Here is a 27066-nt window from a genome sequence, read left to right as displayed (position 1 = left end):
CTTGCAGTGAGATACTGTAAATAAACATTGGTGTTTACTGTATTTAATAACATTTATGACTGTTATCTCCTTACATATAAGAAAAAAATGCTAATATTATATACTATGAGTAACTGTCATGTTACTTCACTGGCCTAACTGCGTCTTGGCTGGCTGTTGTGGGGAAAAATGTCTGGGGAACATTCAGATGGACTTACGTGCACTGCGTCTATATGCACTTTGATTTATCAGGGAAACTTTATTAATGTTTTGTAAATGTTTAATATATGACACTTGTATGTGCCATGCCAGTTTTTACATCATCATGGAAATCCTGTATTTTATTTAACCAATGACCTATTTATTTATTTATTTATTTACCTGTTCATCTGAATTACCAATGGATCAATTGTTCTCAAAGTAATGAAATGTTTAACCAAAGTTACTGTGAACCTGTACCTTTCAATACAGTTGATTATTTATTTTTCTGAAGAAGACAACTCTATCTGTATGTTTAAATGGGGGTGGGAGTGCATTTCATAGTTTCAGTTTCTGTCATGATCAACTGCAAAATTAGGAATAAAAAACGTGTTATAAAAATGGAGAGAAAAAAAATCGAATGGCTTTTTCCTGCCTGTGTTGTCGCTCTGCTTTCTGTCTGTTTCTCTTTCACCATCTGTGGTAGACTTGCAGGTTATTTTGCAGAGCTGTTTTATTATTGTTTCAGTTTTGCTACAATAATAAGGATTACTGTAATCCTTATTTACCCTGTGAATCAGGGTAAAGCAAAAACACTGATGTTTGCCATGTATTCACATAATAATGGGTTTTTGTTGTGCAATGAACAATTTGTTTTAAATGTTAACACATTTTCTGTTAAACTTGTGTAAAACAGTTGTTTTTGCAATTTTGTGAAGGTCTCCTAAGCTGTCATTAATTTGTTTTTAATTTTTTTTGTATATATCTGCATCATATTGATATATGCAGATATATACCCTACTCTCAGCTGTTAGCCACTGAAAATCCCTTTGACAATCACCAATTTTTGGAGGATCTTGCAAAATGTTTTAGCTAAAGATTATATAAATAAATATAATCCATATTCAGAAGGACACAAATAACCACATTTATAGTCCATAAATAACCACATTCACAAGGAAGATTATTATTATTAATTATTATTATTATTAAAAGAAAACAGCATGTTAACCAACTCATCCTAACATGTTTACTCCTCTAGTATGCATCTATATGCCTGTCTTTGCAGACTTGCTTAATGGTCAGTTCATAACTCTGTTTCTTCCTTTGCTTCAACTAATGCTTCTCTTTAATTTATATATTTTTCCATTTCTGCTTATTTCTTACTCAAACTTGTGAAAAGCATGAAAGGCTTAGAAGACACGTTTCTAGTTAGCTGTACATATCCTCATTAAACTCCTCTTCATAGATTGTAAAAAATGGTAATGTGATTGTTACCTTAAGAAGCTTTTTCTACTTGATCTGACCTTTAAATTTAGTTTTGATCACGTAAACAAATGTATTTAGCTTGTTGCGGTGATGTTAAATCATATATTTCATTTCAATGTTCATACATATGTCTTATCAGGTCCCTCTCTTGTGTTGCAGAACGTTGTCATGGTGACCGTTCTGCATTCTGTGGCATGGAGGTGCTGCAGCAGTATTGCTCTCTGCCGGGCTTCCAGCGCATGTGCTGCAAGTCCTGCAAGGTTGGCAATATCACAAAGACCACTGTGGCCACAAGTAAGCCACCATCCAAAACGAAAATCACCACCAACGGACGATCCACCACAACCCAAAGTCCCACACGCACAGAGTCCACCACCGTGTGGACCTCCACAGCAGCCTTTTTGCCGACCACAGAAGGGAAAAGGGCCACATCTGTGAGCACACCTTGGTTATATACCATTTTAGCAATGTCACCCTTTTATCCATATACTGCAACTCCTATCTATAAGCCAGCTACTCCAGAACAGAGCACATCCTTTGCCATTACTACACCAAGTAGGATCACATCTGCTCCTGCGGACGTGACTGAATTACCTGTTAGCACTGTTTCTGCAGCAACAAGGATCACATCTGCACTTGCAGATGTGGAAAACAACACCAAATTACCTGTTAGCACTGTTTCTGCAGCAACAAGGATCACATCTGCACTTGCAGATGTGGCAAACGGCACCGAATTACCTGTTAGCACTGTTTCTGCAGCAACAAGGACCACATCTGCACCTGGAAATGACGTGACCGAATTACCTGTTAGCACTGTTTCTGCAGCAACAAGGACCACATCTGCACCTGGAAATGACGTGACCGAATTATCTGTTAGCACTGTTTCTGCAGCTACAAGGATCACATCTGCACCTGGAAATGACGTGACCGAATTACCTGTTAGCACTGTTTCTGCAGCTACAAGGATCACATCTGCACCTACAGATGTGGCAAACAGCACCGAATTACCTGTTAGCACTGTTTCTGCAGCAACAAGGATCACATCTGCACCTGCAGATGATGTGGCAAACAGCACCGAATTACCTGTTAGCACTGTTTTCCCAGTAATTTTCAGTGATCTGAATAATGGCATCACCGTCCAGTTTAAAGAGTTTGATGGGAGTAGTGGTGCACCAGATGTAGACAGCAGTGCGATATTGCAGTCAACAACAGTGAATGGTGTGAATGAAAGGGAATTGACAACCTCAGTCAATATGGATGTCAGCATCCCAGTGACATCTATATCAGAGGTGCTAACAACCACTGAAGAACCTGCTCCCCTGGTACCAACTTCTGTATCTACAACTTCCAGTACACCACTGTCCAGTACAACAGCATCTGGCACAGAGAAGACAAGTGGATGGCCAAATAAAGTGGAAGAAGTGAGTGAGAGCAACGTTATTGATATACCATATCAAATAATCCCATTGGACAATGAGTTTCCTGTGAATAACATCATCCCCAGGAGAGGACGTGTGTTTCTGCGTGAGAAAACACGGAATAAGCGCATCCAGGAACTGCTTGAGGAGAAGCGAAACTTTTTGAGACGGATGAAAAGAGCACAGGGGATTTGAACCCTGTCCAGTTTCTCTTATAGAGATACAGCTGCCAAATGCAACTTCTGAATCTAGACTTTATTTTGGTGCTTGGGTCAAGAACTGGAAAATGGCCAAAATATTGCTGTGAACTGATGCTTTGCCCTCTTTTAATGACATGGCAAACTGATCTTTGTGGAGCAAAACCACTAGCAAGTGTTTGCATAGTTGCTTTGAACCTCAACAATGTCCCTTTAGGAGGTTTCACTGGAAATTCTAATTCAAAGTGATTTATCATTTTAAAGGATTAGTTCAGCCAAAAATGGAAATTCTGTCATCATTTATTCAAGCTCATGTCTTTCCAAACTTGTACGAGTTTCTTCCTGCCATGGAACACAAAAACAGAGATTTAGCCATTTTTTTTTTCATTTTCCGTTTTACGTAAGTGAATGGTAGTGAGGAGCTATGAAGCTCCAAAGATGACAATATAGCATCATACAAATCATCTTCCAAAGTCTTCTGAAGCCATGTGGTATTGTGCCAAAAAACAAGTTGTTTTTCACAGACAGCATCAAAAATAAATCATAAATCTTTAATATCATTCACATTCCAAGAAATTCAAACATGGTTCATTAAGATTTTAATGGTACTTTTATGGTTCTGTTTTATCTATTTGGGAAGCTTGACTGCTTCTTGTCCTCATCCCCTTTCATTGAATGGAAAAAAGCATCATGAAAAGTAAAAGGAAGTCAACAAGAGGGTGAGTGAATGATGATAGAAATTTCACATTTGGGTGATCTAAAAATCCTAGAAAGAGAGGCAAATATGCTCAATGACAGATACAGATGATAGGCACATGCTGTATTATGGGTAAATTAGCACAAAAAATATCAGTTGGCACCAGCCTGAAATGTACGTTGGCTACAGTGTGTTTCAGCTGCACATTTTATCATAAAAATGTCTAATAATTTTACAGAGTTAAAAATGTGGAACCTGTGATGGTGATGTGAATATAGTAAAAAATGAGCCCAGAGTTAAGTGTGAACATAGCCAGACATGACATGCAGAAAACATTGATATTCTTACATGTACCTATATCACAGTCACACTAATGAATCATTTGATAAGAACAATTCAGGGATGCACCGTATTACATACATGCAGATGTTAATTTTGTGCTTGTGAATTATATTTCTTTTCACCAGTATGCAAGCTTGTGCTGAAACTTTATCAGATCGGGTCAAGATGATATCTATTTTTATTTGTAAGGTTTTGACTTCTTATAAGAATACGTTACACCCCTACCCAAAGATGTCAAAGACTCCATCATTATGTAAAAAAGCAGAAGAAAATGTCAAAAACAGAAATAAATTGTATATGTCGCAAAAAAATGTTTCACAGTTTTACATTCCTCTTATACATTTTCTTTTGCTTTTACAGACCTTTTAATATTTAAATGCTAACGCTATATATATATACCAATTAATTATTGTTCTTTGCATAGTTAATTTTTAAAAAGTTGAATATGGAACTGGCATGTTGAATAATTCTGCTCTTTGGACAAACCTTTACAACTGTTTAAGTAAATTACCCATACAAATTCTTTAAAAAAAGACTTGGAAAAAAATGCTCGCACTCTTCTCATTATTTTACATCTTGGCCTGAAGGCTTCTCACAGAAAGAACTGGGCCAATTAGAACAGAAGGAATTAGAGCTGTACCTCTGCTGGAGCTCCTCACCTCACTTCATCCTCTTCATTAGCTTTCATCCTCACTGCAGGTGAAAGTGTGGATGGACCAGTCACCATAAGTCTCACATCCCTTCCTTACAGACTCAGCGGCTAATAACAGAGGAACAGAACCCATATTAAAGAAGAATCACAAATAAAATCTCACTTGTTTGCCCTTGGTTACGACAAGAGATGAAGATCATCTGAACATTTTTGCTTACTGAGAAAAATACACCATTAACATCACCAGTGTTTGTCAGAGAGTTACAGAAGAACTCAAAACTTTGCCAAGGTAGGTCTACCAACATCTACAAAATTCATATATTTCAGGATGAATATTTCTCATTTAATTCTAAGCTATTCTAGCTATAGATATATTCTTCGTATATGTCTATAATTGTCTCACTTGTGTCTGTTTTATATCTTTTTAGGAATTATAGAAGAAATATTGATGAAACTCCTGACCTATGAAAATCAAAGTTGATGAAACTGAGCTATTTATTCACCCCCGGAGCCATGTGAGTCACTTTTTATTATGGATGGATGTGCTTTATTGGACTTCTTTTGAACTGTTGAAAAATAACACCCATTCACTGCCATTATAAAGGTTGGAAGAGCCAGGACAATTTTTTAATATAACTCCAATTGGATTCGTCTGAAAGAAGAAATTCATACAGTATACACCTAGGATGCCTTGAGGGTGAGTAAATCATGGGGTAATTTTCATTTGTGCCTTTTTAGCCGCCTGTGACATCATTGGTCCAGCAGATGGCAATATTTAACAATACAGCAAAGATCAACAGCCTCTGTCTCTGTACAGGTGTTACACAAGCAGGTGTGATGGATAAGGAATATATTGCTCTCACAAGTGTCCTGTCACTATTTAAATCGTATTTTTAGAACTACACAAACTGCTGTTAATAAATGTCCTCTCAGTTTGTATTCAGCGTTGAATTCTTGACAGTGTTTTTCTGCTAACATATTGACCCACATTCTGGTATAAGACTTTTGGGTAGGACTGGAAACAAGGGCAACATTTAATGAGACTTATCGAATAAATTCATTGAATAGAATCACAATCTTGCATTGTATGACAAATAATTAAGGTTTTGAAAGTTATGTAAGATTAATAAGGTGTACGTGAGGAACAGTTTTAAGCACCACTGTATTCAAAATTTGATCTCAGGGAAAATGCATCTTTTTACCCTTGAAATAAATTTCCTGTTTCTTTCAAAGACATTTTATACTGTAGCATTATGGAAGTGAGTTTAAAAGGAAATACTCTCTTAAAACACGAGGCAGCAAGGGGAAAGGAAATAAACTACACAAAGGGAAGGAATGGAAAACATTTTTAAAAATGGAACAAAAGAAACTAAATGAAAAGAAAGAAGATACAAATCATGACCTAGTTTGAACCTGAGAAACAAAATGCTTTTCTTGAACAAGTTTAGTAAAGATGAAGATGTCTGGGGCATTTTTATTATTAAAAAAGATGTTTTAGTTATTACAAGCTAAAATGAAAACAAGAGGATTAATTGGATCTCACACCCGGAAGCATAAATCCGTGGCTGTTTTCAGACACTGAATTTATAATTGACCAGATTAGACATTTTGGCTGATGAATATACTGTAGGATTACAGGCGCTCTCGCTGTCCAGAGGCCAAAAGAAGCGTAACTGTTTGTGACTAATTGTGTTTGTTCATAAATCAGGACAGCCGTCTGTATAACAAACACCCCCTGCCATGAGTGTGTGTGTGGTGTACAAAGGTGGGCTGTTTCTGTGGCAGATTCTATTGCCTGGATATGTGAGGAAAAGCTCCCCACAATCCATGGATATGTTTGTATCTTCATTCAGGCCTGATTTTCTGGTTCCTCCATGGGAGCATGGCATGAAATTGGGAGCAGGATTCCATTAAAATCGCTGTGTTCAGTTCTCTCGCCCACAACATTCCCCTTTAAGGAGGCTTGCTCTGTCATTGCCTTCATATTCAATATGTCAAGCACATGAAAAATATTGAAAAAGCATATTTTGCTGATTATTTGTAATATATCATAAGCTGACCTTTAGTCCAAGAGCCACGAAGGCACCGCAAGAGTCAACAAAAGTACCTGTCACATGCTAAGATCTGTTCAATAAATCCCACTTAAAAATTTTGGCTGCAAATTAATTAATGTCTTTAGCACAAGGTCATAATGATAATTGCTGAAACAACTTCAAACTTCTGGTCACAGTCTAAAAGTCTTAAGAGTTTTCTTAAGGGCAGTGTTTAGGAGGTCAAGAACAACTCATTCAGTTCCTGTTCTTGTGAAACGCTGCGGTGAGAATGGCCAAGGGCGTTCTGTCATCAGCTTTAATGGTCTCAGACTAAGAAAAGACAAAGTAAATTGGATCTCGCTGTTAGCAATAATGACCACAGTTCTGGCTTGATGCTGTAAATGAATAACATGTCTATATGCAACCATCTGGTAAGTATTGACCATTATTATTATTTATTTATTTTTTCAGGTTGAATTTTACCCCCAGAAACTATTAGTAAAATTGACTCTACATTATATGGTGTTTTTTTAATGGATTTTTTATATTTATTAAAAAAAGTAATATTTTTTTGTATTTTATGTCAGCATCAAAAGTCACACCTGAGAATACATTGAGAATACAGTGATTTATACACACCTGGAATGTGTGTCTTTTAGGCAGCAACGTCTGTTTCCTGCAATGATCAGTGGGGCCAATCAGCTGCCAGCTTGATGAATAAGAGGTGCTATAGCTGCCAGAATTCATATTTAGATACTGATTAAATCTAATAAAGTGAAACTGAAGGTGAAGACAGATTTTCTGCTCATGCAAAAACTAAATGTCTCTTATGTTTTGGTCCTGCAGCTGTGCACATCATTCTCGTATTCATAAACGTAGGAATACAGATAAACAAATATCATATCACATTCACAATACTCCAGCTCGTTGACATTTAGCAAGCCCCTCAGTTGTCCTTTCCACATGCCCAGAAGCTCTTACCAACACACATAAAGTCGACAATCTTTTTGGCTCGCAATAAATTTAAATGCCCCTATGAGACGATGTACTTCAATTGAAAAAGCAAATTAAATGTCATATAATTTAAGTATATGATTCAATAAACATTTATGTTTCAGTGTGTCTCAGTTGCATAGAATGACATATTGAGAATACAGTGATTTATACACACCTGGAATGTGTGTCTTTTAGGCAGCAACGTCTGTTTCCTGCAATGATCAGTGGGGCCAATCAGCTGCCAGCTTGATGAATAAGAGGTGCTATAGCTGCCAGAATTCATATTTAGATACTGATTAAATCTAATAAAGTGAAACTGAAGGTGAAGACAGATTTTCTGCTCATGCAAAAACTAAATGTCTCTTATTTTTTGGTCCTGCAGCTGTGCACATCATTCTCGTATTCATAAACGTAGGAATACAGATAAACAAATATCATATCACATTCACAATACTCCAGCTCGTTGACATTTAGCAAGCCCCTCAGTTGTCCTTTCCACATGCCCAGAAGCTCTTACCAACACACATAAAGTCGACAATCTTTTTGGCTCGCAATAAATTTAAATGCACCTATGAGATGTTGTACTTCAATATCTATAGTATACAACAGTTGGCAAAAAAATATTAGGGCTGGCAACGTTTGGGCGTTAACGCATGTGATTAGTTCAAAATCCTTAATGCGTTAAAAAGAATTTAATGCAAATAAACTACTGAAGCATGTGAAATTGCGTCATTAATGTAATTTACGCCATGCAGTTAGATGATCTTGAAAGTCGGGGGTTTATCACACTGAGCATCTACAATGGCGCAAGCATCTGAAACCCCGGTAGGTATGAATTTCTATCATTTTCAGCGCTAAACCGTGGTAATCAACGCTCCAGTAAGCCAATGCATTCAAATAATCATTCCAAAACAAATGTAAAGAAAACCAGGCTGATTATACATCAGAGAAGGCAGAGAGAATAGACTCACGTTGCGTTTTCAGTCGATTATGTATTATGAATTTGGCTTTTAAAACACCAGCTCTGTAATACTCTGATTGTTTCTGAAAACCCCGAGTTTGAATGGAACAGCTGCATTGCCATGCAATATATGTTTCTCGGCTGACGGCTGAATAAAGCAGCGTCTTGCTGGTAAAGTTTTGATGTACACTATGAGGATTGTAATCAAGGTAATATAAAGGTCATGTCTAAACGGACGGATTATGACTCAGCTGTGCCCTGGGCATGGACCGATTAAAGGCCCCCCTCGGTTGAATTTTCGTTCCTTTTTTATTCGAAATTTTTCCAAACTTGTTAACGTTATCATAAAATATCACGATTCTCAAATATAGCCTAGGTAAGTACATTTAGCATTTTTATAGATCATGTTAGTTTATCTATAATGGGCTCTGGGAAAATTAGCCTAATACTAGTGTAATCTATTAACTAGCCTATGCATAAAACCCTCTTTTAACTTGTACTAGATATGGGTGTCATGCTGAAGGTGAAGACAGATTTTCTGCTCATGCAAAAACTAAATGTCTCTTATTTTTTGGTCCTGCAGCTGTGCACATCATTCTCGTATTCATAAACGTAGGAATACAGATAAACAAATATCATATCACATTCACAATACTCCAGCTCGTTGACATTTAGCAAGCCCCTCAGTTGTCCTTTCCACATGCCCAGAAGCTCTTACCAACACACATAAAGTCGACAATCTTTTTGGCTTGCAATAAATTTAAATGCACCTATGAGATGTTGTACTTCAATATCTATAGTATACAACAGTTGGCAAAAAAATATTAGGGCTGGCAACGTTTGGGCGTTAACGCATGTGATTAGTTCAAAATCCTTAATGCGTTAAAAAGAATTTAATGCAAATAAACTACTGAAGCATGTGAAATTGCGTCATTAATGTAATTTACGCCATGCAGTTAGATGATCTTGAAAGTCGGGGGTTTATCACACTGAGCATCTACAATGGCGCAAGCATCTGAAACCCCGGTAGGTATGAATTTCTATCATTTTCAGCGCTAAACCGTGGTAATCAACGCTCCAGTAAGCCAATGCATTCAAATAATCATTCCAAAACAAATGTAAAGAAAACCAGGCTGATTATACATCAGAGAAGGCAGAGAGAATAGACTCACGTTGCGTTTTCAGTCGATTATGTATTATGAATTTGGCTTTTAAAACACCAGCTCTGTAATACTCTGATTGTTTCTGAAAAACCCGAGTTTGAATGGAACAGCTGCATTGCCATGCAATATATGTTTCTCGGCTGACGGCTGAATAAAGCAGCGTCTTGCTGGTAAAGTTTTGATGTACACTATGAGGATTGTAATCAAGGTAATATAAAGGTCATGTCTAAACGGACGGATTATGACTCAGCTGTGCCCTGGGCATGGACCGATTAAAGGCCCCCCTCGGTTGAATTTTCGTTCCTTTTTTATTCGAAATTTTTCCAAACTTGTTAACGTTATCATAAAATATCACGATTCTCAAATATAGCCTAGGTAAGTACATTTAGCATTTTTATAGATCATGTTAGTTTATCTATAATGGGCTCTGGGAAAATTAGCCTAATACTAGTGTAATCTATTAACTAGCCTATGCATAAAACCCTCTTTTAACTTGTACTAGATATGGGTGTCATGCCATAGAATATTTTTAATATGACTGACTTTGTATTTAAGGTAAATTTATTAAAAAACATTGTAAGTTACTAATTATAACACTTTTATTGTACATAAAGAGAGCAAAGAATATTTTCATTATCAAAGAATATTAACTTCAGTCTAGACAGAGTTTAAGCACTCTCAGCAACTCCCATTATAATCACTGAAGCTGTTTATACTGTGAAATGAATATCTGACATGTACACACATCTGCACTTTGTTCATGATAAGAGAATTCGCCAGAGAGCAGCATTCAGTCAGCGAGCGCGCGCACTGAACAAAACACGGGCTTTTCAGCCATGACTCATCTGAATGCCTCTGATTGGCCATTGCATTCATAAGCTCAACAGAATCCTGTGTGATTGGTTATAATGCAGCACTGTAAAAACGCGTCTGTCTCAACGCCAGCCAAAGCACGAACGCAGATTTGAGTTTGGCAGCTGATGCTGTGCGCACTGAACGTTCTAATTGTATCAAATATAAAAAATATGTTATTCAGCCATTTTTGGTATTTTGGAAGCTGCATTCAAAATCCACTTTGCTTAAAATCCTGAGGGGGCACAGTTGAAATGGCATTCTTGGAGGAGCAGTATTTCGGCTGGGCCCCCCTCTGGTCTAGTGCCCTGGGCAGGTGCCCGGTAGGCCCGTGCATTAATCCGTCCCTGTGTCAAAAAAGTCAGTTACACTCTTAAAAATAAAGGTGCTTCAAAAGGTTCTTCAAGCGATGCCATAGAAGAACCATTTTGGTTCCACAAAGAACCATTCAGTCAAAGGTTCTTTAAAGAACCATCTCTTTCTTACCTTTTTGTAATCTGAAGAACCTTCTTTCGCCACAAAGAACCTTTTGTGAAACAGAAAGGTTCTTCAGATGTTAAAGGTTCTTTATGGAACCATTTAGACAAAAAGGTTCTTCTATAGCATCGTGAAGCACCTTTATTTTTAAGAGTGTATATTGACGCTCAAACATGAGCTTTCGACTGTGTGATCACTTTGTATTTATGCATAGACACATTTGGATTCACCTTGTTTCCACATGCATTCAGGATCATGTTTTTATTAGTCTTGTAGTTGATGTGTTTAGTTTATTCTGAGTGGATCCGTGCATTGTAGGTATGCGCTATGCAGCCAGCTGAAGGCGGTTTGTTTAGGTACAATGTGAATTCTGAAAAGTTTGTTTCGTAATGTGTCCTGCAACACGTTTGTGTTCATTAAGTAACCTGAATTAGATCAAGTGAATGATGAAACATCATTACATGTTAAAATGTATTCAAGATATTCATTTGGTTTTGGTTGGTAACATTGCATTCAGTATTGAGCAATGCACATGACCAATTGTAATAAATAAATATACAATAAAAAAGATTCCTTCTTTTGAGGAATCTTTTGAAATTTGTGAAGAAAGAGGAGGCTGCAGCTGAGGTTCTGATGTTGAGGCGAACACCTTATCTACTATAAACAGACAGTGTTGAAAGATCTGGTCCTGAAGGCTGGCCATCATCTGAAAGAGCTGACAGTTTCTCTCTCTCCTCATCTCAAACACAGACACTGCATTGCTCCAAAAACCTCCAGTCCTTTAGTTCAACGCAGGTGCCTGAGACAATGAATATGAACGCAGTCTTTTTCGGTTCTGATGAAACACATGATTTCGACACTGACACATTGGTTTTTTAGAAGCCAATGGAGCTGTTTTGCATAGCGTAATGATTTGAGACTTTACAGTTAGAGAAATAATGAATAAACAAACAAACCACTACAGATGTTCGCTGCTGATAGGAGTGTGGGTCTCTTTGAAGAAGCAGTAATAATGGTGTGGAGGTCTTTGAAATCAGGGTTGCTCGCTCATGCACCTGCTTGATTAAGAGTGGTGGCAGCTACTTCCTCACAGCCTATTTCAGGACAGGATATTGTCTGTGTCATCATGACATGCCATTCCTGGCATGGCTGCACAGTTACATAGAGTTACAAAAATATCATTAATTGGCTTCAAGTGTGTTCTGCTAACATGTTATTTACAATGTGACCTGTTCCACCATGTGTTTGAGAATCCTCCAAGGATTCTTTTTTTTTTGACAGAAGGAGATTTATTGGGGCTATTTGGCTTTTCACGTTTCTATGGAAGCCTGTTTCCGCTACTTAAAAAAATAAAAAATAATAAAAATTGGAATAAAGAAATTCTGACTTTTTTCTTGCAATTGCCAGTTCACATCTCACAATTATGACTTTTTTAATATCGGAACTGTGAGATATAAACTCAAAATTGCGAGAAATAAAGTAAGAAGAATAAAGAATTGAGAACAAAAGTCTCAATTCTGATATTTTCTCACAATTGTGAGTTTATATCTCACTATTCTGATTTTTTCTCTCGCAATTCTGACTTTTTTTCTCAGAATTGTGAGATATAAACTTGCAATTGAGAGTTATAAAGTCCGATTTTGAGGGGGAAAAAGACTGATATGTTCTCAGAATTGTGAGTTTATATCTCACAATTCTGACGTAATATCATGCAAATGCATCTTATAAAGTCAGAATTGCAAGATATAAACTCGCAATTCTGAGAAAAAGTCACAATTTTGAGGTATAAATATCAAATAATGTAACATATAAAATAAAATAACATATTTCGTTTGTTTTTTTTGGTTAATGTTTTATTTTTATAGATGTTATTGTAAAATGATTTATTTTAATTTATTTTAATCCTTTACAAAGCCCAGTTTGGAAAACCTTTACATAATGTAATGTTTAATGCACTTCATGTTGTTAATTACAACAAATTGAATATATTTTCTTACTCTTTATATTTTTATGTTAATATGGTTGATATAAAATTAACCTATTTACTCTACTCAAAAAGTAGTCTGATTATATTAATCAATCCACTAATACTCACACTTTCAGTTCAAATGGGCTATTTAGTCTTATCGCTGAGCTGTCGGATACATTGATGAATCTTCAAAAGAAGTTGAAAAAATAAACACTCAGGCCGCTCCATTCGACACCATGCAATTGTGTAACTGATCTGATATTTAGCAAGGGCGTTTGTCATTTAGATAATATTTGAGGGTCTCCCCTGAAACTTGTTTGTTACTATGCAAATTACTCCATTTCAGCTTTCATAAAATCAAGCTGACCTTTCCAGGGACAACTCAGTCTTTCTGGAAATCAGGTTACTCAGCCATGAAAAGATGAAACATTTGAAAGCACACTTACAGACTGTGTGTGCTGATGGTGTTTTTCATTGGAGGTGGCATCAAATGTGTATGAACAGCTTCCTGAAAATTATTCAGTCAAAAGGTTCTAAGAAACAGTTTGAAGCAATGCCATTTTAAAGGGAATCAGAAAATGATTGGTCAAAGCTATTTTTAGCTGATAATGGTAAAAGTCTTGTTTCCATCATAGACTAGGAAAAATATTTCATGCAATTGCCATAATTTATTTATTTTAACAATCATGGCCATCTCAAAATATGACTTTTTATGTCATCATTTGACTTAATATATGTTTTTATATATCACAATGTAGCTTTCTTTTTTAAACATCTCACAGCTGTGGCATAGCACTGATAAATTTGAACATGCGTACTTATTATCCAACTTTCAATAAAGAACTGGGTGTAATATAGCTAAACATAGTAGTATAGTAAAGGTGATAATACACTCTAAAACATGCTGGGTTGTTTCAACCCAATTTTGGGTCAAATATGGACTAACCCAACTGTTGGGTTAAAAAGTTAATTTAAAAATGTCACCAAAATTTAACCCAACAGTTGGGTTAGTCCATATTTGACCCAACATTGGGTTGAAACAACCCAGCATGTTTTAGAGTGTATATTTACAATTTGCCTGTTTTAGTTTTATTCTCAGAGGCAAAAGCAAGTTTTTATTTTCCACAAAGTTTTAAAAAAAGCCATCTCACTGGTAGGTGTTCTCATTTTTTAAGCCAAACAACTTTTGCATCCTTACAGGGCCTCATTGCAGATCTTGTATATCTTGTAAAAGTATATTTAAACAGTCTGTGAATGAACCCAACAAGCTGCTGACAGCTATAAAGCACTAGGGTGCTAAAAGGACACAACTGATTTTAACTGAAAAAGATTTACTTCAAGAAGTTTATTTTTTTTTACTTCACATTGGCTCAAGATCAGTAAGTAGCTTATAGTAAATAAATACACATATTTTACTATTGCTGATATACTCCTGATACTCTTTAAACTCACCTGTGGTTTTACAGTGTTGTCAGTTTAGACAATGAAGATAAACAGGGGCCTGATTTATTGTAAATACATTTTACAGTATACTGATAATATGCTGACATCTCTGCATGCTCTAATGATTCGTAGAATCCTTAGATATTTTATAGTACTTTAATTTATTTATTTTATTCATTTATTTATGTGCTGGTGGAGAGCAAGGTGGAGGCTGATAGATATATTTCCAGAAGCATATCAAAAGACGTAGTGAGAAGAGGGGGGGGGGTTAAAGTGATATTTTATCTCCTTCCACAGAGACCATCTTCTCTCATGCCAAACGCTTTGTAGTGTCAGGAGTGTGTTGTATACTTTAGAGATGCTTCTGTGCCCATCTGCAGTAGAAGTCTTATAGTAAATGTCTGGCTGGAATGTATAGGCTCCCTTCTTATATCTAAATGGGGCATTCAAAGCCCACTGTTGGTAAGAAAATATCACTGTATGCATTTATAAAAATATTTCCAATCATAATGATTTTGATGCAATTACAGGACCTTAATGTCATGATTCATATTTTTTTTTACAATCTTCACACAGCTCCCCCCCCCCTCAAAAAAACGTTCATTGCGTCTCCAAAGAGGACAAATAAAACGGCTAAAACACCATAAGTTGTAAATATAATTAATTGCAATTTATTTATTATATTTATTCATTATAGATGTTAATAACATCATTGAAAAAAAGGATTCTTCATCAGAGCAGATTTGGAGGAACTGAGCCTTACATCATTTGTTCACCAATGGATCCTCTGCAGTGAATGGGTGCCGTCAGAATGAGAGTTCAATCACCTGATAAAACCATCACAATAATAGACAAATAATGCACACGAATTCAATCCATCAATTGACATCTTTGTGAACAGAAAATCTGTGTTTTTGTTACAAATCCATCTTTATGATGTCTTTAACTTTGTTTCCGGCTAAAGTAAAGGTCCTCTAATGCAGCTTTCTCCAGTAAAAAAGTCATCTCGTCTGAATCAGGAGAAAAATATGCACAGATTAAGACAGGTCAAAATTGTTCTAAACAAATGAATTTTCATGTGAGAGGACAATCGGGAATGGAATTTTTCACTGTGATGTTTTTATCAGCTGTTTGGACACTCATTCACTCATTTACTTCAACCCTAAAACACACAATGCAATACATAATTCAAAATAGAAGTCCTATGAAAAATCATGCATAAAATTCATTCATATTAACACAGTACATTGGTCCCTACTTTTACAGATTGAGACACTTTTACAAATCTGAAAACTTTTTTAGTTAGATGTCGTTTTAGTTTTAAAGCTTGCATGGTTCATCTTCATTATACATATGAACTTTTTGACCATTAGCTGTTCTAACTTCTTTTTATTATGGTGAAACACATCAGCGACCTTAAGCCTGGATGTTATAAAAGTCATCCCACCAGTCATCGCCTCCTGTCCATACCCCTTGCCGGCCTGCAGCAGTGCGACTTGCTGACTTCACTTGTCCCAGCAGCATGACACTGTACCCGCTTCTCCCATCCTTGGCTGTGTGACCAATTAATTTATCATTAAAGAACTACTGTGAAATCCCCTGCTGTGTTCAAGGTTGCTACGACTGTCTGCACTGATGAAAACTGAGAGTGCAAAAAACAGGAGAACTGGGTGTCTGGTGAACACTTACATCACCAAACAGGTTCCTGAGGTGGAAGCAGACCCTGATGAGGGAGAGAAAGAGAAAAGAGGATTTTCTTTCTTTTAAACTTCTCCCACTCACAGACCTTAGAGGCCCCTGTGTGGGCCTTCAGATGATTCCACCCATATGCTTCTTGTCGTCTGCTCAAGAGGAATAAAGAATTGAGGATCTGTCATATGTCTCTGCAGTGCTGAGGCAAGACTTCATCTTCTGCAGCTTATAAGCACTGATTCCTTGTCAGTGGCCTTGTTTTCTTAGGACAGGCACCCTGGAGTGCATTAACAACTCGGATGATTTCAAACAGATCTTAATCTCGCCTAGTCTGAACCCAGCTGAGGGACATGTAGGCCTGCATAGCTCACGCCAGGTAATAATTGAAGTAGCAATTACACTAGATGCAGTGGTCGGTTCTGATGTACAGTAATAGAGTGGAACGTCTCACACAGCTGTGGCAGTACTGATAAGAGTAAATGCAAAACCGTACCAGATATTTTACCTTATAGCTGATTGATATAACAGAAAGTAAACTTTTTTGACTAAATAATGAAATACAGTAATGCATTTTGTCGGTATTACCTATCTACTGCACACAACCATGTAGGCTATTAATAAAAGTTACAAAAGATTAAAATTTTGGCAAGTTAAGTTTCCTATTGGTAAACAATATAAGTAAACATCCAGCCTCTTACCAGTTAGCTTGCACAGCCCGTGTGGGTTGTGAGGCATGAAGCAGCATGTGCACTAGTGGTAGATATTTTGATTTATTCAACTCAGCGACTTGACTACGCACTGTGTAGGCATAAAAGGAAGTGCTCTTGAATGGTTTAAATCATATTTCTCCAATCAAAGTTTTAGAGTTAACATTGGTGAACGCTCATCTGAGGTAGCTTCTTTGTAATGTGGTGTTCTCCAGGGACCCATTTTGGCTCCTATTCTTTTTTTGTTGTACATGCTCCCATTGGGTTCTATTTTTAAGAAGCATGGTCTGTCTTTCCATTGCTATGCAGACGATACTCAAATCTATCTGCCCTTAAAACAGAGTTCAAATGATCTTGAAGCACTTATGTCTTGCCTGTCTGATGTAAGCCTGGTTGTCTTTAAATTTTCTTAATTTCAAGGAGAGTAAAACAAAATAATAATATGAAATAATTGTGTTTGGTCCGTCGGATTCTCGTAGTACACCAAAAGTAAATCTTGGCGATTTAACCTCTTCCATGAAGTCTTGGGTAAAAATTCTGGGTGCTATTTTTGATGATGGTTTAAAATTTGACAAACAGATAAATACGGTGGTCCAGTCCTGCTTTTTTCAGCTTCGACTTCTAGCGAAAGTAAAACCTATTATGTCTAGTAAAAATTTTGAAAAAGTAATTCATGCTTTTATTACATCTAGATTAGACTACTGCAACTCGCTGTATTTTGGAATTGGTCAATCAGCCCTATGCCGCTTGCAGATAGTTCAAAATGCAGCTGCAAGGCTTTTAACGAGTATCAAAAAACAGGATCATATTACACCAGTTTTACGTTCTCTGCACTGTTTGCCTGTGCGGTATCGAGTTAATTTAAAAATTATTCTCTTAGTGTTTAAGTCATTAAACTGTTTGGCCCCTGTCATCATTCAATCATTCACTCAATTGATTCATTAAAAAACGAGTCATTGAAGATTTAATTTGTGTGCCTGGATATCTGCACATGAGAAAGATTTGTGGATGGAAAAATGCACAAGGGAAAAAAGACAAAACAAAATATTTTAGAAGTGCCTCAGTGATATTTTTCTATGTCCATGCAACGGAACCCAATGGGCATTAATACTGTTTGATTACCAACATTGCTATTTTGACGATAATATATATATATATATATATATATATATATATATATATATATATATATATATATATATATATATATATATATATATATTTTAATGCTTTGAGCTTAATAGCAGGTGTAGGTGTGCTTTGAAGAACCGATTCTCTGATTGTCACAGCATAATATATATCCTTTCTCATTAGTTGCTATGAGAAGAAAGCCCCTGCCGATAACATAGATGTGTCTGGAAATCCCATTTACAATTACAAAGCATATTATTAAGAGAAAGCAAAATAAAAGGTCAGAGAAAAAGAATATACAATGGAATACAAAAGGCTCTAACTGCAGAAAACATAAAAGGTTACAAATAATTTATCATAAAAATGCATTCTAATGAGCAGATTATCATAATAATGGACAGATCAATGAATCTAAATGAACTGCAATTCCAAAAAGCAATTTCAGGAATAAGAACCCCCTAGTGAATTCCATTATATCACACACAAATAATTTTTCCAAGATTAATTAATATCAACATGCGTCCTGGGAAATACTTTATGAAATACCAATTATTTCATTAATTTATCAAAAGGACAGAGGACTGTTATACACAATAAGAGGCAGATCAGTCAAAAAATTTTACATCACATTTAAATGTTCGATGTAAATACAAGATAAAAAAGGAGAAAACACACACACACACGCACAAACACACATCGTTCATGGTGGATATGTGGCAAAGGTTAATGTCACAAATGAAAGGCCTGAATAGTACATTTAATAATTCACTGATGTATTTCAGCAGGTCGCGTACCTATTCCTTATCTGGCCTTTTTAAACACATCTATTCCCGTATGACATGCCGAAAATTATGTCCATGAATGAATAAATTGATAACTTGTTATGATTTGTTCCTTTGTATTGATTAAAATTTGTTTAAATAATAATTAAATATTTTTTAAATAATAATAATAATGATGATGATCATAATAATAATAGTAATAATACTGTTTCGTATATGGAGTTTCAGCGTGCAGGAGATTGGGGGAATCTGTAAAATGTAAAAATAAATAAATAAATGAATTACACAACATAATACAAATTAAGAATTTTGTCATTTAATTAGATATGTAGCCTATTACATATTCATTCATATGTTAGCCTTTTGTGAAAGTTTTTTTGTAGATCGGAAGAACTCATCTGTGTGCAGATTTGACGCATTTCTCTAAATGACAGAAAACAACCACTGATTCACAATATTCATTTCCAAACTCATAAATCAGGTAGAGCCCTGCACGGGCCTCAGATCTAGGGCCTAGCCCGAGACGCTCAGGCCTTAGCTCAGTCCGAGAGTTTACCAGTATTCTAGGCCCGAGTCTGACTGGTGCCTGTGTTTTTTTTGGAACTTTCTTTTTGTTAAATTCAAGTTTTTGTTTTTTAAAGTGAAGTTGTTAGAAGGAGTGAGATGGAGTGTTAAATAGTGAGTGAGTGATATGAAACAGCTGTGTGCAATCAGTGCTGTGTGCAATCAGTGCAATGAATGATGGGATATGTAATCCGGGGTGATATGCAACAGTGTGTAGTGCGAGAGTCAATGAAAATGGAAAGGGTGACCTCTGATGGCTAGCAGACGGAAGTTCATGGACCGGATACATAACAACATGAGCACTGAGCTGGCGCTGGCTGATCGCGTGGAGCTCCCGTCTCTCGAAATCGGCGAAGCACATTTTCAAATAGGCGCTGTTTTTATAAATAAACCGCAGATTTGAGTTTTAAACAACTACATTCTTGCCTGAAATACTTTTAAAACTACATTTCATGACACAATAACAGTAATATTTAAAAAAAATGCAAATGGTTGTTGAAATACGATGCTGCGTGAACTCAACCAATCAGCATGTTCAGCACTCAAGTCCCACCCCCGAAAGTTCTGGACCTTTGAAAAAGTACTATCTCGCGAGCAGGGACTTTCTGAGGGGCAATTTTTTACCCGGACCTTTATTTAGATCCTAGTTCCTGCGGTGGAAACACACTGAGTACCGGCTCAAAGTCCCTATTTCCTGGGGAAAGTTCCTGTACTGGAAACGCGGCTTACGTTTTTCATATATAAAAGATTTGCCACTGATGATTCAAACGCGAGTTTTGAGGAGTGTAGAGTAGCGCTTGTTGTTTTTCATTTCTCCGATCACAAATGCAGACATGGTTTTATGTTTACACTGCACGATGCAACGCGTAAAAAGATAGTATAAATCATTTTAATCTGTAATTATGTCACTACTGGATGCAACGAATGCCTAGTTTATAATGGGTTTTAATGTTTTTGTCTCTTTGCTCCGGCTGGGATATGGCATCACAATATGGTAAGAGGTGTAACATTTCCGTCACACGCTTGAGGTATTCGGCCAATCACAATGCACTGGATAGCTGGCCAATCACAGCGCATTTCAGACTGATGAGCTTTGTAAAAAATTTGGAAAATAATGGTTTTTTAACCTTAAAACGCATAAACATTTAATTACACCAAATACACAAAATAATGTTCTTTTTAGCAACATCATATGACTCCTTTAAAATAAAATCTATAGATATAAAACACTTCAAGCATATTACAATGTTAGTTTAAACATTTAACCTAGATAAAAGTGCGCTGTTAGGCGTATATCTAAGCGTTTGTTTGGAGAGTGGAAGCTGAAGCGTGCTTAAAGGGTTAGTTCACTGCAAAATGAAAATTATGGTGCGTTTTACTCACCCTCGAAGCATCCAAGGTGTATATGACTTTCTTCTTTCAGACGAATCAAGTCGGAGTTATATTAAAAATTGTCTTTGATCTTTCAAGCTCTATCGTTGTACTCAGCGGTGCATTCACAAGACGGTTGACCCTGAGTGGTCAGCTAAATATCTACAGTGGATCTAAAATATGAATAGTTAATTATAACTAGTTATGGTTAATTATTCATATTTCCCCATGAGCTGATTCGCTACACTTCGTTTCAAAAGATGTGAAATAAAAAGCACCCTTCCACAAAAAAAGTGTCTCACACGGCTCCGGGGGGTGAACAAAGGCCTCCTGTAGCGAATCGATGAGTTTTTGTAAGAAAAATATCCATATTCAAAACGTAATAATCACTTTAATCTAGCTTTAATCACCCTGGAGCCATGCTCATACAGATAAGACTGTACAGTACATCATTTGTAACTGTAAAGGGTCTACTTTTATGTGTGTGCACTCACATTAACAAAACATTGTGCTTTTGTAAAATAAAGAGAAAACATACAGGATGCACTTTTTCCGTCTCGGTTTCAGAACAGGAGCACTTCACAAAAATGAACCGACACTCAGCAAATACTTGCCTCACACAGACATTATGAATTAAATGACTACAAAACGAAATAATTTAAATCGCAAACAAAACGTCTTTCATTATGTAACCTGTAAAGATGCATTTCTCTCTAAAGGTGCGATACAATGACCATCGTCAACTTCATTCTTGCTACACTGAACGTGGAATAGAATAGACTATATATAGTCTATAGCAGGGGTGCCCAAACTCAGTCCTGGAGGGCCAGTGTCCTGCAGAGTTTAGATCTCAACACACCTGATACGAAGTTTCTAGTATGTCAAGTCAAGTCAAGTCACCTTTATTTATATAGCGCTTTTAACAATATAGATTGTGTCAATATATATATATATATATATATATATATATATATATATATGAAATAAATAAATAAAAGCAAAATATTTTTTTTTCTGATGTAAGCATCAAAACAATGCCCTACCGTATTGCAACGCATCAAAGCAGTCAATCTAACACAGTCAAGAATAACTTAAAGAGGTTGCCACCTTTTAGTAAAATGTGGACTAGCTTTGGCTCTTCCTGTTGACTTGAATGGTGATGTTTTCCATTTGTCAATTGATGGTCTTTCATTTTTAACCAGAAATGTGCACGCTGCTTTTCTGATGTTCACTGAAGTGTTCCGTGTCTTTTTCCCGTGTCACTTGAAATGTTTCCGTTTTTAATCGTTGTCTGGAGCTAAACTCTGCAGGACACAGGCCCTCCAGGACCGAGTTTGGGCACCCCTGGTCTATAGGTAGCCTAAATATTAAAGGCTCATTATGGTTTAGTATTTAAGTAATTACTACTACGCATGGGCGACATTTGACTTTTCATTTTTAACCAGAAATGTGCACGCTGCTTTTCTGATGTTCACTGAAGTGTTCCGTGTCTTTTTCCCGTGTCACTTGAAATGTTTCCGTTTTGAATCGTTGTTACCAAAGGCGAGACACGTGAGGAAAAAATAAACGATCAGTTGTGGGACTATATTCTGTCATAAATCGCATACCTTTCATTGCTGAACTTTCTACCGTCCGTTACTGGAAATGAAATTACTGGTTGATATGTTCCGATCTCAATAAAGATTACACACGCTTTTGGTCCATGAATTAGATTACTGTGACTAATGACACAATGAATACATCGCAAAGTCTCTGTGTTTTTGCTCACCTTCCTTAAGGTGCTGTCAAATTAGACTTTTAAGTGTGCACTTTTAAATGAAAGAGGGTTGAACACAAAGATCTTGAATTGGCACATGGAAATACCAATCACATCACATCTCTTTTTTCGGAAGGCGGGCGTTCATCAAACCCAGAACTAATCGAGCCTTTTGTGCCAGACTGGGGAGAAAGGTATTGTAATAATGTAAATTATACAAAAAATAATGCGTTTTTCGACCACCAAGCATGAGAGCATGTTCTTGTACGGGTGTAATAGAACATGCTCTCATGCTTGGTGGTTGAAATCAAATTCAAGACATTGTAAAAGAGCATAATAGGACCCCTTTAAAAGAAATTAATAAATTGTTCACTTTTGCCTGCTAGACGTAATTTCTAGGATGGATTTTTATTCCATAGGAGAGGCTTGGATCGGATGAATAAATTTTTCACTGAAAAGCATTTGTTGTTGTTGTTGTTGATGTATATTTCTGGTCTTTCTGAATTATTTTCACCCAGCTCATATTGTTCAATCTATAAACAAAAATCGTAATAGGACATGAAACTGCACACTGTGTTCACTGGGGTTTACTGCTCGTGTCTGCATAGATATTACAGTTAAACCTCACAAATGGTTTCAGGGAAGGAATCATTAAACTAAGAAAAGGAACTAGAAAACAGTGTGGCTCCTGTTAAAACCTCACCCTGATTGTCTCATGCAGCCCTCAGGCAGTTTTATACATCCTGAGATGGGCTCTCTCACGAAGGCAAACTGCGACAACTGGGGAGCAAAATTGGCGATGACAAGATATCTGCAGTTATTTTTGCTTCTCCTGGTATCTCTAGTTCCCTAAATGGAAATACAGCTTGACTGTCTGGCAGACAGTCCCAAACAAATATCAGTTATGCGGACATGTCAGCTTATGCAATTGTATACAGAACAGATTTCAAGGCCAGTCACATTATGTACACCATTTGAGAGGCTGATGACACATGCAGCTGGATGGAGGGTGGTTTGTGTAAGGTATTGACTCTGTGGTGTGTAGTGGTTTCTAATGGTTCCAGGTTGGTAGAACGGAAGAAAAGTCTTGAGGGGGTGCTCACATCCCCACGTCTGCCACAGGAGATAACAGCTACTATGGTTTTTGAAGTCTGCCATCAAAACATAACACGTTTACTCACTGTTGTGCTAATTTGTGATGATAGCTGCCTCATAAAGTCAGTGGGGAAGGGCATGTCAGTGACATGTCCTTGTGAGATTCTTTGCATATTCATAAGCTAAAATTTAGATTTGCAAATTGGCTAAAATTGAGACACTTGCCAATCAGCTTGGTACTTTTTTTTAGAAGCTTCAACAAAATACTTGGTTGGTTTAATTGTAAGAGTGATGACCTGACTGTTATGGTGTGTGCACACCAAAAGTAGAGTCAATGCAAAGACGCAAATATACGAAAATTTGCGCAGGGCGATGCAAATGGCGCGAATTGAGCGATGCGATTGCCGTGATATATGCCTCAATCACATCTTTTGCACAAGTTGAAAAATTTCAACTTGAGCAGAAAGTTCATATGACGCGTTGTCTATATGACACGTCCGGTTGCATCTAAAAATGGAGGAGAGCATTACAAAACATCCCGCAATTAATCTACAGTGTATTCGCTCATACAGCATTAGTGATTTGAATGAAACGGTCTATAAAGGTACCTATAGATTTTCTACTTCCAACTTCCAGTTTTCTTTGCATATTTAAGTGAATCGGTTGATCGAAGGATTAAACGGCTCATTTATAAAGACAGCCAAAGACAGGACGAATCATTTTAGTGAATGATTTAATTAATTATTTATTAATAAGGTCACTTGTTTCATTTCTGAATGAATCTGCATTGGTTGAGTTGGTTGCATCCAAAATCGCATACTGTTTGAGTAAGTAATTACTTTGCGACCACTAAAATGTGTTCTATATACTATGAATGTGTGTAGTATGAATGTAATCTGGACGTACTACATTGGCGATGGTGTCATTGACTTACCAATATCAGTTGCGTCACTTCACGGCCATTCACAAATCCTCTACCGTAGCCTCATGGTGAAGTGTCCATCTTATCCCCAGAAGTAGTAAGTCATCAGGGTTCTTTTCGCCTACTGTTTTATGTACTGTATATTGTGAATTTAGACACTGCTCTTTTTACGCACTGTTTTAGCCTACTTAATAAAGGAGAAGTACGTGATGTATGTTAGGCAGGACATTTTTTATACCCAAATGAATCAGTGGGTTTATACCGATCCATTTGAATTTAATGATACACTCATAAACACTCTCATGGTGCTCCCTACTGGCTGAACTGTGTAACCTGCAGGAAGAGTCACTGAAAACAAGTACTCATTGCAGAGCCAAATGACACCCAGCTCCCCTCTCTGGACTTAAAGGCACAATATGTAATTTTCGCCTCTAGAGGGTGTGTATTCAAAATAAACAAATAGACAAAGGCGTAGTTTGATGACTCTGACTGAGTGTGGAATCATGGGAGTTGTCGTCTTCATTCTACAGCCGATGCAATCCGGCGGGACTGAGCAGAAATCTTGTTCATGGATGAGCTAATGATTTATTAGCGTAGTAGAATGAAGCAGTGTGAGGCTGAAAGCCTTCGAAGCGAAACGAGGTCGCTGAACGAGCGTGACACACGGCTCGAAAGCAGCAGAGCTTTTATTATGCCACAGTCGACCGCTTCCGCTTCGTGCGTATGTGGGGGGAAAAAGCAGCGCTGTTTTATCATACTAGATACATTTGAAAGTTCTGTTATAATGCTACTCTGTGCGGTCGTCACCGGGCTAATAAAACGCACAATATATTAAAGCATCTTTGGTGTTTCCATGTTTTCTACAAAACAAAACCGGAAATCGAGGGGTTATGAAGTGTCTAGCTCCACCCATTGGCTTTGCAGTGAGCAGCCTCTCCTGAAAAGTCACACCACTAATGCACAAAACAGCAAGTAATATAACTATCAGAAATAATTTCACTGTCATTGTCAACAAAGTCATTTAATTAAAAATAAAACAATTCAAAATGCAGTTTAATGGTTAGTAAGAATAATTATGGCTGGTAAATTTTCTGTCTTGCTATCAAGGTTTGTGCATGGATGCAGCTTTGTTTAATAAGCCTGTTTTTTTTTTTTTTTATTATATCACCATTGCCGTCATCTCCCAACAGACTGTACCATTGTATGAATCTCAATCAGAGGTTTGGACAGAACAGCATGCATTTCAATGTTCTTTGTGCCAACATAATTCTAAGTACACGTGCATTATTCAGTTCTCATAACTGTGCCTTTAGGGACCCTGCAGCCTCAATTAAAAAAATAAACCTTTAAAAAAAAAACAATTAATTATGAATGCAAAAAAAAACGTTATTTTAAATGAAAAAAAAGAGCTAAAAGACTCATTAAAAAACTGAATATGAAATGTAGTGTGCAGCATCCCTGACCATGTGACCAGATGACAGATATAGAAATAAATATGATGCCTCATAAGTTACATGTTTCAATGGCAGACCTCTTAAAGTGTCAGAAAAGTTCCAGAAAAATGGTTTTAAATGTTTAATATGTCAAATCACTATTTTTATTTAAGCGACTGGGGAAAATGTGTTGTGATGTGAAATAATCATATCTCATTGGTGACAGGTGTCTAGAAATATACATCCTCCTCAGTCAAGCAAATGATTGGATTATGCCAAAAAAACCCATCTCTTGTTGATTTTGATGGAATGAACATACACCAAAAATGTACCTTTTTATGACACCTTTGGTTTTCTTTAGGTGAGTGTGAAAAGTTCAAGAACAGGAAGCAGCTGTGAAAGTACACTAGAGTAACTGTAATTAATTACTGTACTTAAGAATTATTTCGGGGAATTTGTAATCTGCTCAGGTACTATTAAAAATAATTTTGCTCACTTATTTAATTACATTTCCATGGACTGTATTTTCCTATATTTTTTGCAAAACAAACTTAACCTGGGGGTATAAAGGGCAGTAAATTATAGTTAATATTACATTTATAATGTTTCAAAATGTTTTAGTAAATGCTGTTGATTGTAAATGCTGTTTTTTTTTTAAGCAGCCTTGGTGTGCATAAAAGACTTCTTTCAAAAACATAAAAAATCTTACTAACCCCAAACTGGAAAGCTTGTGTACTTTTATAGCACAGTATCTTTACTTTAAGTGCATATATATTTTTTACATCCATGCCAGACAGTTATTATAAATAATATTTATAATCATCAAACAGAGAAACTTTTTGCTTGTGTTTGAGGTGCTGTCGCTCCATTGAACAGGGATTTAAGATCAATTGTTTAATAAAAAGTTAAAAATGCTGCAATATGGCCACCACCAAAAGCCATTTACGAACATGGTCAAATGTGAAGA

At 36.5% G+C, this 27066-nt stretch overlaps 1 protein-coding gene across 1 annotated transcript in view; it reads left to right on the top strand.

Annotated features, from left to right (window-relative positions):
- LOC107566696 (A disintegrin and metalloproteinase with thrombospondin motifs 2-like) overlaps window positions 1-3362 on the top strand; it is a 73355-nt gene extending 69993 nt beyond the window's left edge. Inside the window, exon 18 of the mRNA XM_016252215.1 lies at window positions 1606-3362. Coding sequence (XP_016107701.1) covers window positions 1606-3059 — 1454 coding nt within the window. The 3' untranslated portion in view covers window positions 3060-3362. The remainder of the gene's footprint in view (window positions 1-1605) is intronic.
- The last annotated feature ends 23704 nt before the right edge of the window (window positions 3363-27066 follow it).

Source organism: Sinocyclocheilus grahami, unplaced genomic scaffold, assembly GCF_001515645.1.
Source record: "Sinocyclocheilus grahami isolate Dianchi unplaced genomic scaffold, SAMN03320097.WGS_v1.1 scaffold1093.1, whole genome shotgun sequence".
Classification (NCBI taxonomy): Eukaryota; Metazoa; Chordata; class Actinopteri; order Cypriniformes; family Cyprinidae; genus Sinocyclocheilus; species Sinocyclocheilus grahami.
The sequence above is the reverse complement of the archived record's forward strand: the minus strand, read 5'-3'. Positions and strand labels throughout refer to the sequence as shown.